Source organism: Medicago truncatula, chromosome 3 (genome assembly GCF_003473485.1).
Source record: "Medicago truncatula cultivar Jemalong A17 chromosome 3, MtrunA17r5.0-ANR, whole genome shotgun sequence".
In the NCBI taxonomy this organism is placed as follows: domain Eukaryota; kingdom Viridiplantae; phylum Streptophyta; class Magnoliopsida; order Fabales; family Fabaceae; genus Medicago; species Medicago truncatula.
Window position 1 is genome coordinate 28,170,995 of NC_053044.1, and position 19,126 is coordinate 28,190,120.

At 33.4% G+C, this 19,126-nt stretch overlaps 3 protein-coding genes across 3 annotated transcripts; 2 read left to right on the forward strand and 1 right to left on the reverse strand.

Moving 5' to 3' along the window:
• Positions 1-235: 235 nt before the first annotated feature.
• LOC25490778 (probable E3 ubiquitin-protein ligase RNF217) lies at positions 236-1,180 on the reverse strand. Its single transcript, XM_024780194.2, has 2 exons — positions 403-1,180; positions 236-324 (listed from the first exon to the last, which is right to left on the reverse strand). The coding sequence occupies exons 1-2, from the start codon at positions 1,131-1,133 to the stop codon at positions 249-251; spliced, it is 807 nt and encodes a 268-aa protein (XP_024635962.1). The 5' UTR covers positions 1,134-1,180; the 3' UTR covers positions 236-248.
• Positions 1,181-5,874: 4,694 nt separating this feature from the next.
• LOC25490779 (histone H4) lies at positions 5,875-6,409 on the forward strand. The gene has a single exon (XM_013604680.3). The coding sequence runs from the start codon at positions 5,957-5,959 to the stop codon at positions 6,266-6,268; it is 312 nt and encodes a 103-aa protein (XP_013460134.1). The 5' UTR covers positions 5,875-5,956; the 3' UTR covers positions 6,269-6,409.
• An 8,148-nt stretch (positions 6,410-14,557) lies between these two features.
• On the forward strand, positions 14,558-15,457 carry LOC120579574 (probable E3 ubiquitin-protein ligase RNF144A). Its single transcript, XM_039832018.1, has 2 exons — positions 14,558-15,218; positions 15,375-15,457. The coding sequence occupies exons 1-2, from the start codon at positions 14,558-14,560 to the stop codon at positions 15,455-15,457; spliced, it is 744 nt and encodes a 247-aa protein (XP_039687952.1).
• Positions 15,458-19,126: the final 3,669 nt, after the last annotated feature.

Below are 19,126 nucleotides of genomic sequence, written 5' to 3' on the forward strand. Positions count from 1 at the left end.
AATCCCATTGCCTGAATGCCGTCCGTGACAATCAAATGACAAATCGATATATAGAAACAATTAAAGATATGTCCAAATAATTTAGAAGACCACTTTGAAAATACAATATATTTCAAGACTGAAAACAGTTTATTCATTTGGGAGTTGAAACAACTAATTTTTGCCAGAGGGAATTGAAAGAGAGTTGAAACAAAGGGAGTAAAAACTAATTCAACGTGTGAAGAGTTACCTCTAAAATAGGGGAATCATCAATATTTTCTCTTCTCGCATAAATGCCCATGCTTCCATTCCTCCCCACAATGGTAGCAGAAGTTACATTTACACCTGAAAAAAATGGAGCTAGTATTATAATATTATGAAATGATAAAGATTGGCTATGAGAATGTTGAATACAAAATAAACCTGCATTTCATGTGTTCACATCCATCACTTCTCTTGACATAGATAGAGCAATTTGGGCATCTCTGCCACTTCTTTCTGTTAGCCAACTCCAAAAATTTATCATCCAAATCTTGTTCCTTTTTAGGACGTTTCAAATCTTGAAACTCCTGACAATTCATCTCCGCATGCCATGGAACCTTACATTGTGCACAAAATAGTCGGTGACAAGATGGACACTCGCAACTAGTCAAAACCACACCCCTATTATTATCATTAACCAACAAAACAGAACAATTCTTAAATGGACAATAAGTCTTTTGGTCCAATGCAATTTTAGACTCATACACTGCAAGTTCCCATCTATCAATAAATTCTCTAGGCAAAATATGTTTCAAATGTCTCGGCTCAAATTTCACAAAACAATTTGGAGTTGGACAAGTCACCTTAACCACATTGTTGTTAATTTGAGAAACCACATATTTGGAAATACATTCAACACAAAAGAGGTGGTTGCAACTCTTTCTTTTGAACATATCTGAATCTGTTTTCAAATCAAAGCATATACCACATAAGCTTCGTGAGGATTCACCACCAATCGTCTTTGTGAATAATTTTTCTGGCTTGCTATCAAAGATCAATGATTGTGATGAACTCCTAACCGGTGTGAGTGCAGGTTTCTTCTTCTTTTGATCATTGATTTCTGAATGAGATTTTCTCTTCATCCTATTACATGCTGAGAGTGAGCGCTTCATGATTGATTCTTGTTTTGGAACTTGTTTCACTAGCAGCGCGACGCCGTTTTGGATTCTGCATTAGAATAAGAATTGTCACACAATGTTGAAAAAGCAAACCAAAACATATGCATTTGACCTATGGTCGTGACTATGTGAAGAGATTTTAAGGATTTTAGGGTTTTGAATTTTGATATAAATGTATACGAATGTGTATACCCGTGCACCGCACAGGGAATTTTTTATTTGAATACTTTATTTAACACTACATTTAACAATTTGAAGCACTCTCCTTCATATAAATAACTGCACATATGCCTCCCAACATCAAGTCTACATTAGGAGAAAAAGAGAAGAAAATTTTCAATTACTTGTTCAATACATAATAGTAATGTAATTCCTATCTAAGAGGCATCACAAAAAATAATCACTTGATTATGACGTGAGATGTATCAAACAAAAGCAAAACCAAACAATTAAATAGAGTCTATAGATAACTGAAAAGAAGGAAATAAAACTTGAATCAACCTATGAATGGTTTATAGCCCACATTGGTTAATCCGGTGGTATACATTTGAGATTTTGGAGTGTTCCTTTCAAGGGTTCATTTTCAAATCTTTATGGTACCGATTTTTGTAAGTCAGTCTATGCAAAACTAATTCTTCCCTTAAATGGCTTTTCCGTTAATGGACGGTAGAATTGATCTCCAGATTAAATTGGCACAATGTTGGAGTTGTATATTAAGATGAATTAATAATTATCTATTTAGTTTCACAATAGAGAAATAGTTATGTTATCAAAAGCTGTCAATGGTTCTTTCGAAAAAGAAAAATGAAAGAAAGAAAAAGCTGTTAATGGTTAAGAGTAATCATATTTATTTATAAATTCTTTTAAGAACGCAAGTTGATGATTTTAATTATATAGTATGATTTTAAGAAAATTCTTGTGTATCAACACCCAACCTACCTAAGCCCACCTTCCTCCAGGAATACAAATAGCCACCAAGAAAAACACAGGAGAAGAAAACAGTGAATAAATAAAATTTGAAAATGCAAAAAGAAACAAATATAGAAAGCATAAAAGAAGAAAAACTCATACAATACAAAACTAACCAGCATAGGTTGGTTGATATGCTCTCCAAACGAAGAACCTCCAAAGAAGATAATAGCCTAATATATGAGAGGGAAGAGTGTGAAAGAAGGATTAGAAAAGTTCGGTCAAAAACAAAAAAAAGGATTGGAAAATGTGACAAATAAATGTAAGAAATGTGATTCCAATGTTCCTAGGCAACTGAAACTCCAATTCCTACATTATACTGAAAATACTAACTTGTGCCCTTAAGGCATATGCTAAGGAACGTTAACCGAAAATTTTGTCTAGAAAATTATGTCAATTTAATTTTATAATATTGAAAATTAATATTTTTTAATAAATATTTACCATTTATAAAATCTTTAACATAGTATGTCGTAATGACACAAGTTAGCATCAGCTTTTTTAAAAATACCAATTCTTAAGTAAATTTTTAGTCGTAAGTGATAATGAGAAATTGAAAAAAAAAAAATCAATAATTCAATTTATGAAAGGGTTTGTGCAATATTGCAGATGTTATAGTAACTTTTTATTGAGAACCAATAATTATTGATTAAAAATTACATATTAAATTTAAAAAACACAAGTTTCAAGTCAACGTAACTACTTTAAACTTGTTAACATGTGCAAACTTGTACATGATAGAAAAACTTTCTACTCCCTCCGTCCCAAATTGTATGTCACTTTAGAAAAAATATTTGTCCCAAATTGTATGTCACTTTAGAATACCAATGAAACATTAATGTTATTTTTCCTATTATATCCTTAACTATTTATTACTCTTTCTTTTTTCAATTCTTTCATTTATCTTTCCTATATCATTTATTAAGAATAATTTTGTAGAACAACTCATAATATCTCTTTCTCACACAATATTAATTATATTTCTTAATATTTGTGAAATACCCAAAATAGATATCGTACAATTTGGGACGGAGGGAGTATGAAAGTAAAAGTTACCAATGCAAAGGTGCCATTAATAGAACAGCCGCAATTCCTAGTAAATAGAAACTTGAAAGGTTTATTATTATGTATTGGAAATTAAAAAGATCGATACTTTTTTTTACAATAAAATCATTTGCAAAAGATAAAAATTAAGAAGTTTTTTTTTTTTTTTTAGTGTTTGGGTTTCAAAAAATTCCTTCTCAATTCGTGAGAGAAGCAACAATCACATTGTCACATAAGGAATCAGGAGTTTTGATTTCCTTAATTTTTTGACTTTCATTGACATTGAAAATGAGAAAATCACTGGATTTTTCGTGACAATGTGATTTGTTCCAAATTAAGAAGGGTTTCAGCTTTGAGGCAAGTCAGTGAATTTTCCTCCAAAATCATTTACGATTGGAGGTTTCAGCTTTGTGGCAAGTCACTGAATTTTTCGTGGCACGATGGTACGCTGGTAGCGAATAACATAAACATATTTTTTGGTGCAGATTTGTTCCAAATTTTAAGTAATACTTTCACTATAAATATATACCTTGTATCAGAGTAAACTTTGAGATAGAGGGGGCTGAAACAAGGGTTTAGAAAGACAACAACAAAACTAGGGTTTGTATAGAGTTTGTCTCTTTGGAACAAACACTAGGGTTTGAGGGTTGATTCACCTTGGGAAATACTATTAGGATTGAGTCTCTTGGTTACGGAAAGAGATTGAGACTTTGGGTAGAATTAGGCAGGAGACTTATTCTTGTAACAAATTAATATCTTTTTTGTAAACGTTACTCATCATATAGTGAAACGGATGGCTGCTCTCTCCCCCAAACTAGGTCAATTTGGATCGAACTGGGTCAACAAATTCTTTTGTGTTCTCTCTTCTTTTTCTCTCGTTGTTGTTTTTCTACTTTTGGCTTGTGTTTATAATTGTTCCATACACTTTGATTTTGGTTGCCTGATTATCCCTTGCTCCACACATCAAGTTTGTTATTGGTGTGTTTTCTCATCGAATTCACAACAGTTTATAAATTGTTGTTTCCAACATAAAGTTACTAATTTTGGTTGCCTTAACTTTAGCAAGACCCTTATTATAAATATAACATGAATATTTTATTTGCCTTAGTATGTGTTATTAAAAGATAGTCCAGGGGTAACAAAAAAAAAAGATAGTCCAGGTATAGTTTTAACAAATTCAGAAACTCGATTATAATTTTGTAGTTTAGAAATCTTTAAAAATTCTCAAATAATTTGTTACTTACATAATAATTAAACTTTTATGTTATATACGATGGAGGATATGTTTGTTTTAGGTTGGGCGGACGGGGGGTGGGTGGGTGGGTGGTTGAGGCGTGGTAGTGATGGAGGCGGCGTATGTGGGAGCGGGAGGAGAAGATGCTGAGGAAGTGTAGGATTTTGCTTGTTAATGTTACTTTGCAGGACTGGTCAGTAGACCAATGACTTTGGCAGTTAGATCCCATTGGCGGTTAGCACAAATAGGTTCCCGCAAAGGTGACCATTCTTGCTTGATGACTTCTTCGTAAAAGGTTACCGACTAAGGACAATTTGGTGGCACACGGAATTGTCAATCATGACACGCAGTTATGTGTGAATGGGTGTGGCGAAGCTGACAGCTCAACATTTATTTATTTCTTGTAATAAACTTCAGGACCTTTGGTCCTTAGTCTAAGATTGAATAGGTGTTTTCACAGTTGAACCTTTTTGTATTTCTGATAACTTTGTGCAGATTACTCATTCGACAAGTGACTTGTTAGAGCGACGTTCTTTTGCAACCATAAGGAGTAAACGTAACAATCATCTTTTCAACCATAAGGAGAATTTGATTGACCAGCTGCTGCATAATATAAAAATTCAGTCTTATTGGTAATTTAGGATGCTAATGCTAACTTTGTACTAGGTCTTCAACGTTGGTGGGTAGTGCCCGTTTGTATTCTTGGGCATCGCATAGTTTGCCTTTTTGTTATTATTGTGAGGACTTTGTTGCAAACTTTAGTTGTTTTCTTTGACACATATTGTACTAGATAAACTTATACTTTTGGTGTTAATATAATTCTATTTTTCCTTGTTAATTTTTTTTTTAAACTTCCATTGATTTATTTAAAAAAGAAAATGATAATTAAAATAGCAAAACTATCTTTTATAAAAAAAAGTACTCCCTCCATTCCTTTTTAAGTGTCACTTTGAAGAAATTTTTTGTTCAAAACTATCACTTTCAAAGTTCGATGCAACATTAAATATTGTTTTACCAATATTGTCTTTAGTTATTTATTGCAGAGAGAGAAATATATGAAATGATATATTAAATGAATAAGGTCATTATAGTAAAAGTATAGTTTATTGCATCAAAAGTAGTATCAATTGTTGATTATCTTAGTTTGTGCAAAATGTCAAAATGTGACAATTAAAAAAGAACGGATGTAAAATATATACTAGTACTATATTAAATTGAGTCTCGGAGTTAGCACATCTCAAAATAGATGAACACACAAACTAGCAAAAGGAAGAAAGTGGTGATCCGAACTGACGCAAAGAAAACAAATCGGACCGTTAAATTTCACTTATCGACGTTCAGTATTCTTTTATGCAACTACACGCGGATCGCTAATATAGATCGTCGATAAGATGAAATCCAACGACTCAGATCAAAACACAAAATTCAGTTTCCCTCTTATTCAACCCGCTCGCTAGTCGCTACCATTCATAAATACTCAGATCCGCTTCTCTTTTTTCCCACTCACAATTCAAATTTCTCTAATTTCCCAAATTTTATATTTCTTTTCTCGAATTTTCATCTTTTGAAAATGTCAGGGCGTGGAAAAGGAGGTAAGGGACTAGGAAAGGGAGGTGCAAAGAGGCATAGGAAAGTTCTTCGTGATAACATCCAGGGTATCACCAAGCCTGCTATTCGTCGATTGGCAAGAAGAGGTGGTGTTAAGAGAATCAGTGGTTTGATATATGAAGAAACCAGAGGTGTCTTGAAGATCTTCTTGGAGAATGTCATCCGTGATGCAGTTACATACACTGAGCACGCTAGGAGGAAGACTGTTACCGCCATGGATGTTGTCTATGCTTTGAAGAGACAAGGAAGAACCCTCTATGGTTTCGGTGGTTGAAGAAGAAGTAACACTATATTCTGTTTTATGCTTTAACTGTGTAATTTGAACATGTGATTGTTCTTTAAAATGCTTATTTGGATTGTTCCTTTGTAAGTTTCAACAAGATTTGAATCTAATGAATTAAACTGTTCTTTAATATTTTCTGGTGAATTATGATTCTACTTTGTTTTTAACTTTGTTTTGACTTTTTAATCTTATAGAAAATCATTTTAATTAAAATTCTGTGGTCTATAGTTTAGGTATTTGATCCACAAGTTTAGGAGAAAGATTCTGCTGATTATTTAAGCACTTATCTAATAGCTTAGTTTGTAGCTTGTTTGATAAGTGTTCATCATGATAAGCACTTATGTATAATCTAGTGTCTTAATTTGTGTTAGAGATAATGAAAATAAGCTGAAATTTTAGTATGCTTTTCTCAGATCTTTTATACAGTCTTTTAGTGCTTATATATAAATAAACTCAAATAAGTCAATCTAAAGAGGTATTTAGTTTCTCAGTTTATGATATACACTTTCTTGAGATATTTTTTTACATATATATGCCAAATTGTTACATACATGCTTAAGATGAGAGAAATTCATGGTGTAAACAATGGAGTTAGTGAACCAGTGCTAGATGAAATGTGGAACAAGAGTAAAATATGGGGTTGACAGTTCTGTTATAGAGGGTGTTTCTTAAACACTATATGGCCCTAGTTTCCAACAAAGTGTATGCAGTTCGATTGATTGCAAACCAATTGAGTGCATGAAAAGCAAGAAATACGAAATTAAATTGTAAGAACACACGAGAAATTTGTTTACTCAGTTCAGAGATGAACTTCTATGTCTGAAGGATGAAATTCAACTTCAATGATCCTCAATGATCGAGAAAATTACACCTGAGAAATGATGCACAATTTATGAATGCGTTGCTCTTAGTGTCCTATATATAGCCTTAGGAGTATGAAAATTTGCACAAAACACTTAAATATGTGTGCGATTCTTTAACATTAGAAAAGTGAGAAGATGACACTTTGTAAGAAACACAGTCATCAAGGTATTGCAGAACGTTCTTAGCAAGGTTGAGGGATTCATATTGATGACCAATAATCAATATTTGCATCTCTAATGAAATGTTTGCCTTAATTCTAATGTCCACACTCCACATAAAGAACTGAATATATGAGTTGAGTGACCACACCTGCTGTATTGATTACTTTTTCTCAAGCAATCACAACTCACAAAGCTCAATCACATAATATTTTCTCAATGTTCACATTTACTTACCTGTGCATTCTCCTCTCACTAACTTTGAGTATCAATGCCGGTGGATCACATATACTCAACAACCTTCCCTTTTGCACACTAGCCATCTCCAGCTTGCTACTGATCTCTACCTTACTCCTTAACATTCATCATGTCAAAAAAAAAACCTGAATTTTGTTGCTTCTGGATCTTCCATTTCAATATATAACTGATTTACATATTTACGTATGTTGGAACAAAATGCGTATGCCAGTGTGTGAATTGAATTTTTTGTATACGTCCCACACAGGAGAGACTAGATACAATACTAATATTTATATAATGCATGTATGATACCTTGGGCTGTGCTCGAAGGGGTGCCCAATTTTAAAACCGGGAGATGACACAGTCAACATGATCAAATCACATGAGCGCCCGGCACCATCTAGTCAGCTGGGCTTGGACTATGGCGAATTAAGATCCTGTCCATGCCATCTCAACGTCACGCTTCTAAATATGTTTGCGTGTGTCCAACACATTCCGCATCCGCTTTAATTTTCGGTATTTTCGGGTCGTTCGTTTCCCAACAGATATGCAATATAAGTCATCATTATTGTTTCATTTTTAGTTTTCGCACTATATAAAGGGTGCTCGGATCTCATCTTAACTCACACCAAAACTCAAAGCATTATAGAGTTTTCTCTCTTCTCCCTTTTCTACTTGACGCACTTCCAAACCACTACTCCATCTTTCTTTTTATCCCTTCAAAAAAGTTATCTCTTCCATTAATTTTTCCCTTCCGACAAGTAGAAAAAAAAAAAGGAATACTCCTCTGAAATAAAAACGATTATCTCCGCAAGATTTTATTCTTATTAGGCTTTCTGATGGTTTTTGTGATTACCATTTTACTACAGTGTGTGTAAGTCGGCCAGTGATTTGTTCATTCTCTAAAATGGTTGATTTCGAAATGATTTTCATCTCGGCCATTTATGCTCGACTTCTCATCTCATTAGATGCCAATTGTGGCTCGAGTTGTCTCATCTCATATCATTTCTTGTTGCACTTCAGAGAAGTCAATCTGACCATTTTCCCTTTGGATATTGAAGAAATGTACACCTTTCCTCTTTAAATTTTTATAAAATGTGGTTTGATCATGCAGATTTCGGAGGCTTGTAGAAGACGTTTGGGGTGCACTATGTTTGTATTATCTCATAATCTTAGACATGTTTATGCATAAATGAATCTAAATTAAAGTTGTAAGATTTTTTCCCACACTTTTGCGCGTCCTCCAATTTTTTCATTTTATTATCGTTTTACATTTTATAATCCAAACAATACGTCCATACCAACATATACACACTTTCACTCATTTCCCATTTTCAAAATTTAATCCAAGGATGCAGCGCTGCCGGAAGGCAAATCTATGAGTGGCTTTAGATATTAGACATTTATACAACATTTTTAAGATTAATTTGCCAGATAATTGGTGTTGTGGCTATCATTTGCTTAATAGTTTATCTCATTTGGATTATATTTGAATAAGTTTTTTAGGATAATATTATGTGTTAACACGTGGTTATTACGTTTTAGATAATATTGTGTTCTACTTAATTTATCATATTATGTTTAGAAAACATGGAGGCAAGTTCAAGAACTTGCAAAAGACCGTGTATACTTGGTTCAAATTCTATAAATCAAACCTATAAAATATTAGTTTGAATTATGTAATCCGAACTAGTTAGACACATGATTTTTTCTAGTCCACAATGTATCTACAACTTATGTGGTCCATAACATTATAGTTTTCGATAGCAAGGGAAAACTCAATCTATTTAGGGGTCGTGTTGATTTCAAACTATTCGATATGAAGGATCAACTAGAACAAATTAATAATCGTCTCAATCACAAAGATACAAGAAGGGTGTCCAATGTTGAGTATCATTGTCGGTCGATTGACTCATATAGAAGTGTTCAATTCACCTTGACGAAACACCAGAATGACGATGACGTGAAAATTACATTCTCTATATTTGGTCAATATAGTTCGAAGGGACACCGACCGAGTTAGAAGCTACCTTGGTAATATCTGTTCATGATATTTGAGAAAGTTTGATTCGATCCAAGGCATAAGAAGAAATCACGGGTGCATGGATGAATCCGATAAATAAACTAGCTAGTTTTGCTCATCCGTAATCTTGTTTGTATTTAATTATGTTGTTGCCGTTATTATTTGTATTATGTTGTTGAATTTACCTTGATTATGTTATATTGTTATTGAAATTGGAGTGGTTGAATTAAGTTGTTGTTGCTGTTAAGGTAGAATGTGATTTAAATGTAGATTTTCTGGTACTTTAAGTTCTATATGATTTCGGATTCTATAATCCAAAGATATCAATACACGCTTGAGATTATATAATGCCAACAAAGTAAAATGAGAATTTTAAAGGGCGCGAGAGGAGTGAAGGGTGGGAAAAGAAATTCTCAAACTATAAAGCGATCTAAACAAATAAAAAACTAACAATTTTTAGTCATATTATATTTTGCATCAAACTTGTACACCAATATATAAATTAATATCTATTTAAATAATAATTTGGATCAACCAAAAACAATCCATTATTTTACTAATAAAAAGTTATCTTTACACTAACAACGATAGTTAAACACACGTCCTTGTGGAATATGTTGTAATTCATTTTCCAGACTTTCATTGGCAAAACCACTCCAAACTTAATCACTATTGCTTGTTATACTTTTAATGTATGTATATATGAGAATTTTGCTTGGAAAAGATTACCCCATTGCTCGATAACATTTTTTTGAAAACTTTTTTTGAACAAACTTATTTGGAAAGATTTTGAATATTGTTAGATATATATATAAGGGTAATGATATTTGTACATCTTCAATATCTTTACACTCATTCAACATCTTTTTCTATTTTCTCTCTATCTCTTCCTATGATGATGTAGAAGAGGTCTATCAAATATTTTCCCTTATAATAATGTAAAAATTCTCATTCTAGCTAACCTCTGGTTCACTATGTCCTCATAATCAAACCAGACATAAAACTTTAACAAGCACAATCTTAATTCAACCCTAACATTAATTAATCCAAAAAACACAGACCAAGAAAGAACATCATAGGAACAAAATGACTATAATAAAAGCTACTTTTCAGGAAAATGAACAATTAACAAAAGGGATTATTTAAAAAAAGAAGAAGCTACATTTAATTAAACAATATAATGATAGTTTAGTGAAGAACACAGAATAAAAAGAAACTTAGTTAAAGATAAAGATCAAATAGAAAATTAATTAAGAGACCAATATAAACATGATGAACTTGCTCAACAAATCACAGTATTTATCTCAATGTTTCTAATAACTGCAGTCCACGTAGTTTTTTTGTTACAGATCTCCCTCCTATATATGCACTCACAAAACCAAACACCAACAATCTTTCAGGAAAAAAAATCAAACACCAACAACAATACCTACAAAGTTGTCTTAAACCCCTCAAAAACCATAATATTAGGATTAGGAATGGCAATTGGACCCAAACCCAATGGATACCCGCAAAAAATACCCACAATGGGTAGGGTAAAACCCCGCTTTTATGGGTCTGGACACGGGTACGGGTAATACCCACAAAATTAAATGGGTATGGGCACGGGTAAGGGTACTATACTGCCCAGACCCGCATACCCGCATATACATATTTATATAATATCATAAATTATTTATTTATTTTTTATGTATAATTAATTAATTTATTTAGCTATTTAAGCCTAAACCTAAACTTAAACCAAACTACTACTTAATACAATAACAACTCCATCATGCCGGTGTATAATTTTTTAGGAATATTTCGGATGTTTTCTATTTGACCAAATACCACGGTTCATATTATTTTATGAGTTAATTTTAAAAAATTGGGATCGTAGTTTTATTTCATTTGTGATGTTTTTTTTGTTTTTCCATAGTTAAAGTGCGGGTAATGGATGCGGGTATGGGTACTTAAGTACCCATAGGGTATGGGGAAGGGGACTAAAGTTGTTGCCCACGAGGGTACGGGCACGGGCACGGGTATTTTTTATAAATGCGGGTATGGGGACGGGCATTGTAGTACCCTACCCATTGGGTACCCATTGCCATCCCTAATTAGGATTTCCAAATTTAAAATATACATGTAAAGTGAATTAAAATTACTTTATATATTTGTGATTTATATGCTGCTAATTTTCATTAGTGTTGAGTAGGGGTGGCAAAAAATTCCGTGCTTGCGGGTATCCGCAGATAAAATCCGCCATGGGCATGGGGCGGGTAGTTAAATGAGTACCCGCAGGTATAATAAACGGGTATTTAACTACCCGTTACTTTATGGACACGAACACGGATTTGATGATACCCGTACCCGTGGGTATCCGTACCCGTGGGTATCCGTACCCATTAATAAATTAAATAAATTACTAAAATATATATGTGTACATATATAAGAATTTGGTGTCTCAAGAAAAACCTAGTTTGGTGTCTCAAATTCTATTATTGAAGCTTCGAATGCATATGAAGTTTTGGATGTTTTTTTGGATTTTAGTGTTTTCTACCTTTTATTTGGAGGTTTTTAGGCTTTTTGGATATTTATTTGAATTTTGGATGTTTTTATTCTTTTATTTTACTTCAAGAATTTGTATGGATTATGAAAGAATGACATGCATTAGTATGATGAATTTGCTTGGGATTATGTAAGAATTATAATTTTTGTTGGATTATGGTATGGATTATGAAATTTGAATGAAATATGTTATGTATGGATCTTTAAAAGTTGAAGTTTGTAGGTAATTACAAAAAGTATTTTTCTTTGTAAAAAAAAATTAATTCAAAAATCCATGGATACCCGCGAATATCCGTGGGTATCTAAATACTCGTGGATTACGTGTATAGAGATATCCACACGGGTACGGAGACGGACACTGGTACCATATTTATCCAATGAGGCGGGGACAAATATAATATTACTCGTATCTATGGATACTCATTGAGATCCCTAGTGTTGAGAAAATAGTCACAATTTTTCAAAGGATAACACGTGCCTCACAAAAAGTTTAAGCATACTCTACGTTATATTAATTGTTTGCGAGGTATCTAAGCAAGTTTTAGATTGGTGTGTAGTGGCATTACTTATTTTAGTAGAAGCTCAGGTCTTTGTAGTGGTGGAGTCAGAAATTTTATAGAGTGTGGGTAAAATTTTGACCACAAATTCACATGTGACATAATTTATAAATAATCAAAAATCAAAATAAAAGAGACTCGTCATTTTGTCAATAAAAGTACAATTTGAAATAAGAGAGATGAAACATAATCTGGCAATAGTGTGCTAAATAAAATTAGGAGATACATGCCCTTTCCGAGACCTCTTTGCGGTGAATGTTCGAATAATATCAACATCATCAAATGAAGATGTACAAAATTATAATTTCTCTTGTCCTAGACCTCTTTGTCTAATAAGCTATTATGTATAGTGATTCAATTGTTACCATAAATTAAATGAGCAAAGGAGTATTTTGATTTCTTCGAGTATTGACTACTGTTTTGGGTGAATGGTATAATAATTCATAGTTAAGGAGAATTATTTTAGTTAACTCACTTCAGGAATTTATTCTTAAAATTAATTATAGTAATCAATTTTAAATTCCAATGATGTTGATTATAATATTTTGTTATATTGATTAAACTAATTTTAGTGGTAATTTTATGAATTATTTATTTTTAGAATTTATTGTAGAATAGAAAATATAAAAATAAAATAAAACAATGATAAGTTTTAGTGACAGCCGCAACTGTAAGTAGTGACAACCATTTGACAATGACAGAGGAATTTAGCTACAAATTTTTTCCCTATATTAACGGATTTTGGCCGTCAGTAAAAGTTAAATTTCTTGTAGTGATACAAAGAAAGTATGGGCTAAGCCCAGGCTAGCTGGGGGTGTCTCCGCCCCTGGGTCTTGGGATGGAGACATGGCCTCTTCACTTATGCAACATTTAGTTGAAAATAAAAAGCAACCAAACAGAATGATATAAGTAACAAGAAAAAATACGGTGCTACTAAAACTTGTTCTGCACCAGCCTTAAAATGAGAAAGCCTTTGGATCGGTGCAACAATCAAAATTCAGAGTGTACAAATAGAAATAAAGCATGATAGTAGGGGTAAATTTGGAAATTCCAGGGTGCGTAGGTGCAGACCCTTAGCCCTGAGTGGCTCCGCCCCTGTTTGTTTTCACTGTTGTAAAATTTCATCCACTTTCACTCACGAACAATCATAGATGTTCAATCAATCTCTATAGAAGATTAAAGAGTTAATCAAAGCATCTTTCAACGATACTTGCATATATGTAAGTAAATTTCTTCTTCTTTTTCAATGATGCTGGAGTTTTTATTTTTTCTTGTTGTTCAATGTCGATATGTTATGCACTCTACAATGACGATTATTTGATGGTTCAGCACACACGCGTATTAATGTTAACTTAAATTTAGTTTAAGCAGGTTTATGTAAACTTCGTTTGCATAACCTACCTAAACTGAGTTTACATGCACACACTTAAAATAAAATTACACAGAATCATTAAATAAGGTTGAAGATGTTAAAGCAAAATTTAACTTTAGTAATTACACTTAAACTCAATTTACATGACCTACTTAAACTAAGTTTACACGACTTACTTAGACTAAGTTTGAAAGAGTAAAAAAGGAAGATGCGTTAGTTTTCTGGGTGAATATGAAAAATAAATTTTAGTTAAGGATAATTTTGTCATTTTAAAATGTAACTAGGAATGTGTAATTAGAAATATTCCTCAAAATATACCTACTCGTAAAAAAAAAATAGTATATATCCTTTAAAAAAAACAAAACCTAGGATGCCTTGGACAAATAAAAGCAGTTTCCCAAAAATAAAACCCTAACGCAGTCCTCCCACATGTCAACTGCGATTTCCACCATGCCGATGAAAAGAAGAAACCAATGAAAGCAACTTCAACTTCTTTACACAAAACGATCTCAAAACACAATGAAGACCAAATCTCTTTCAAAGCTCATCAAGCAAGCAATCACTCAGACCAACAAACAGATACAGATCAAGCCAGAAAAAGATAAAAGCAAAACAAAGACAGCTATAGAACAAGGTCAATCCTCTAAAATCTGTTGTGGTATATGCTTTGATTCTGTAACAAACTCTAATATGTTTTCAACCGGTTTATGCAATCATCCCTTTTGTACTAAGTGCATATCCAAGTATGTGAAGATTGAAATAAAAGAAAAAGTGGTTAAAATCAAGTGTCCGGATCCAGAATGTTCTGTTGAACTCAAACCAGAACATTTGCAATGCATTTTACCTAAAAAAATCATTGTTGATTGGGAATCTGCAAACTGCGAGGCTTCCATTGCTTTGAAGGAAAAATTTTACTGTCCTTACAAGAATTGTTCTCTTTTATTGGTGAATGACGAAGCAGGCCGTGCTATTACTAGCTGTGAATGCCCTTATTGTCATAGGTTATTCTGTGCACAATGTAAAGTTCCATGGCACGGAAATATGAATTGTCAAGAATTTGAGAAGTCGGAAATAGGTCAAGGCTTAAAACAATCCGATAGGAAGTTTTTGGAGTTGGCTAAAAGAGAAAAGTGGAAGAGATGTCCAAAATGTTCTATGCATGTACAGAGAACTACTGGATGTGAACACATGAGATGCAGGTTGTATTTTATAATTATATCTTACCTTCTCTTGCTTATCCTTAATCATTAATTTCACTAATTTTAAGTTTAATTAATTTTATATTATTGTATTGATGAAAAAATATTTAATACGACTCAATGCTGTTTCTTTTCAGGTGTGGCTGTCACTTCTGCTACATGTGTGGCAGGGATTGGAATTGGTATCATACTTGCAATCAAAATCCAAGGTACTATATGAAACTATTTGCATATGGAATTAGAAATAAGGCATATAATTCTAAAACATACCAACAAAATTACACATATACCTCAATCTAATTAAAAACACTTTGTTTACTATTAGTAATCTATGAAAGACTTTTTTTTTTGGTTTTGGTTTTTGAATGGCAAAATTTGTTAATAATGCCATATAGGCGGAACGCCCCGAAAGGAAATGCTTACACCGTCCATCGTAAAAACCAATATAAAGCAAACCTCCGAAACCAAATCAACGCCAAAATCGAGCTAAAACCCCCCACAAACCAACATAAACCAAAAGTTGCCAAAACATCACCCTCCAACGTGAATGGGCACAAAAACAAAATCCAAATACCTATCGTCCGCTTCTCACACCAAATCCGCTCCAAAAAAACCATCACACCCACTGAAACCCCTAAACCCCTAACAACAGTACTTCACATTCTGATCGCCACAACCGAGCCAAATTCTAGCACTCATTCGGATTCCATAATCCAAAAAACTTGAGTCAACAAACTTTACTCCCTATCTCGAATCAAAAGCGGTCGGCCCACCATAATCCAAAAACAAATCACTAAGGTACCTCTCAACTCCTGGACCTTCGGAGAAGACACCTTAACCATCCCAATAACTTGGAACTAGACGCTAACTTCTGATCTTTAAGCAAAAGCGTTCGGCCCACTAGAATCCAGAAGACAAATCTCAAGTTAGTAAACATGTGGAACAATAGCGCAAGCCGAACCAACCAGCTTGATAACAACCCAATAAGGAACCACCCAAATTAAGTCAAAAATTAATACAGAAACGACCCAAAAGTAACACGAGTAAGCAGCGACGAAGAGATGCAAGATCACCACATAATCCAATTTATAACCAAAATAAAACGAGATTCTAGAAACAAACAACTGACACCCAACGAAATCACATCACCACCAATTGACGCACGGTTTTGCCCCTCCTCATCAACACCCTCAACCTTTATGACCAACACCTGGATCTCAAAATACAAAATCACCACCTTAAAAACAATAAAAAACGAGACCACCCCAATGTTTGTGTTACGACCACCAATAACACTTCACCGTTAACACTAAACGATTGTATGAAACTCTTTGCATATTAAATTAAAAATAAGGCTTATAAGAATGCATGTAATCCTAATACCACACCAACAAAATTACACATATATTCACTCTAACAAAAATCACTTTGTTTACAATAAGTGTTCTATGAAAAGACTTGAAATCATTTTAAAAGCACAAGGCACAGTTTAAATGTTTTTACAGATTATTTGTCAAGGAATTTTTCTTCAAATAAGACTATTTGTTTTATAAGAAGGCATTGAAGATAAGCCACAAAGAACTGACTAATTTTATGTTGATATGTGGTCCGATCATTCAGAGGACAGGAGGACGCTTGTGCACTGTTTTCATTAACGTGCCTATTTTTGGTTGGTCTATTTTCTATTATCTTCTTTTCAATATCATGAGCTCAAGACTTGGAGTAGAAGTTTTTTTTTTTTGTGTGGATATGTCCATCTACAAGAAACTTTTTGGAAGGATAAATCCAGGGTTCTATGATTTTTTATGAGTGTCGAAATTTTTGCTTTCTTTCATAATAGTTGCCAAAATCAGACATGTCTACTATTCAACCTGTTCTTAGGTACTTCAGTTATTTTTATGTTTATACTAATTTTTTTGTGCTTAGCAACCTAATTTACTTTCTGATCCCTTCTTTTAAATTTTGGGAGATTCACTGTTGGATTATCACTATCGCACAAGCTCAATTGGTATGTAGAAATATAACGAGAGTTAGTTTGTGTTATAGTGCGAGGTACACAGTTTAAAAGCTTGAACAAATGGATATAACTTACCATTACTTATAAATATTTTAGGTTTTATCACTACAACATATATGAGATTTAGTAACACTTCAAAATTGCAACTAAATAAAAAACAAACGTTACTATTTAGATCTTGTAACATTTGAAAAATGTTAGGTAAAACCTGTGTTATTAAGTGATTTCAGTAACACTTGTGACTAATACTGTAATGCTTAAAAAATGTTACTTATTAAGTAGCTAATTTGTAGCAAATCTATAGCTAACTGTTTTAGGAGCAATTGTAGCAAATTTTGTTGCATAAATGTTACTTAATAGTGAAGACATTTTTTTTTTTTGAAACGGAAAATATTATTCATCGTTGAGAGGGTGAAAGATACACCAACAACTTGCGGAAAGCATCTCTAAAAAAAAAAAAAACTCGCGGAAAGCAACATAAAATTACATAAAGGCACCAAAAAAGGTGTCACGCCTAAACTCCTAAAGAATCATGAGTCAAGGTGGTATACACCTGGCTGCCTAATCACAAAGACCAAACCCAGCAAGGTACCAAGACAAACCAAGGTACTACCATCAAAAGAATACCCCAGCCTCACAACCTGCTACCCGCAAAGATTAGGGGGGAAAAGGCTCAACAGCAGCAGCACCAGAACAAACAGCCACCCCTAAACTTAGCAGGCTGTTAAACAAGCAAGACATTCCCTCACATACCCGAAGACTGAAGCCTAACTGCATCAACCAACGACACCCAGCAGCGCATAGAAGAACTATTGTTACTAAAGGTCCCATGTGTAGGAGTGTCTTGTTCTCTCATATATGAGATTACTTAATTTTTGTTGCATAAATGTTACTTAATAGTGAAGACATTTTTTTTTTTTGAAACGGAAAATATTATTCATCGTTGTGAGGGTGAAAGATACACCAACAACTTGTGGAAAGCATCTCTCAAAAAAAAAAAAAACTCGCGGAAAGCAACATAAAATTACATAAAGGCACCAAAAAAGGTGTCACGCCTAAACTCCTAAAGAATCATGAGCCAAGGTGGTATACACCTGGCTGCCTAATCACAAAGACCAAACCCAGCAAGGTACCAAGACAAACCAAGGTACTACCATCAAAAGAATTCCCCAGCCTCACAACCTGCTACCCGCAAAGATTAGGGGGGAAAAGGCTCAACAGCAGCAGCACCAGAACAAACAGCCACCCCTAAACTTAGCAGGCTGTCAAACAAGCAAGACATTCCCTCACATACCCGAAGACTGAAGCATGACTGCATCAACCATCGACACCCAGCAGCGCACATAAGAGTGTAGGAGTGTCTTGTTCTCTCATATATGAGATTACTTAATTTTTAACACTCCACCTCAAGTTCAAACAGGACTCTCTTCCTTATTTATTTTTTCTTCTTCCGGGCTTGTCCTCAACAACTACCAATTTGTCATGGTATATGAAAGTTAACATTAAATGTATCTTTAACAAAGGGTAATTTAGCGATAGTCACACACATTTGAGACAACTTTATTACTCCAACAACTTTTCTTTATACTAGCAATTTTTGTAATGTACTCCTATAAAAAGGGACAAAGGGAGCAGCGAATAAAGTTGTATTTCATTGAAACCTAATGTGGACGTGTAAAGGGATTAAAAAATGAAGTGATGCTCTATTTGAAGAAAATTCTGAAAAATTAATATGTATCATATTTAATTTTATGTTTAAAATCACCTTTTGTCCTCTGATACGTGAAACAGAGTTTTAGACTTTAGTGCAATTGTTTCAAACTTCAAGTTTTTAAGTTATCATAATGAGTAATTTGAAGTTAGAAATGCCCA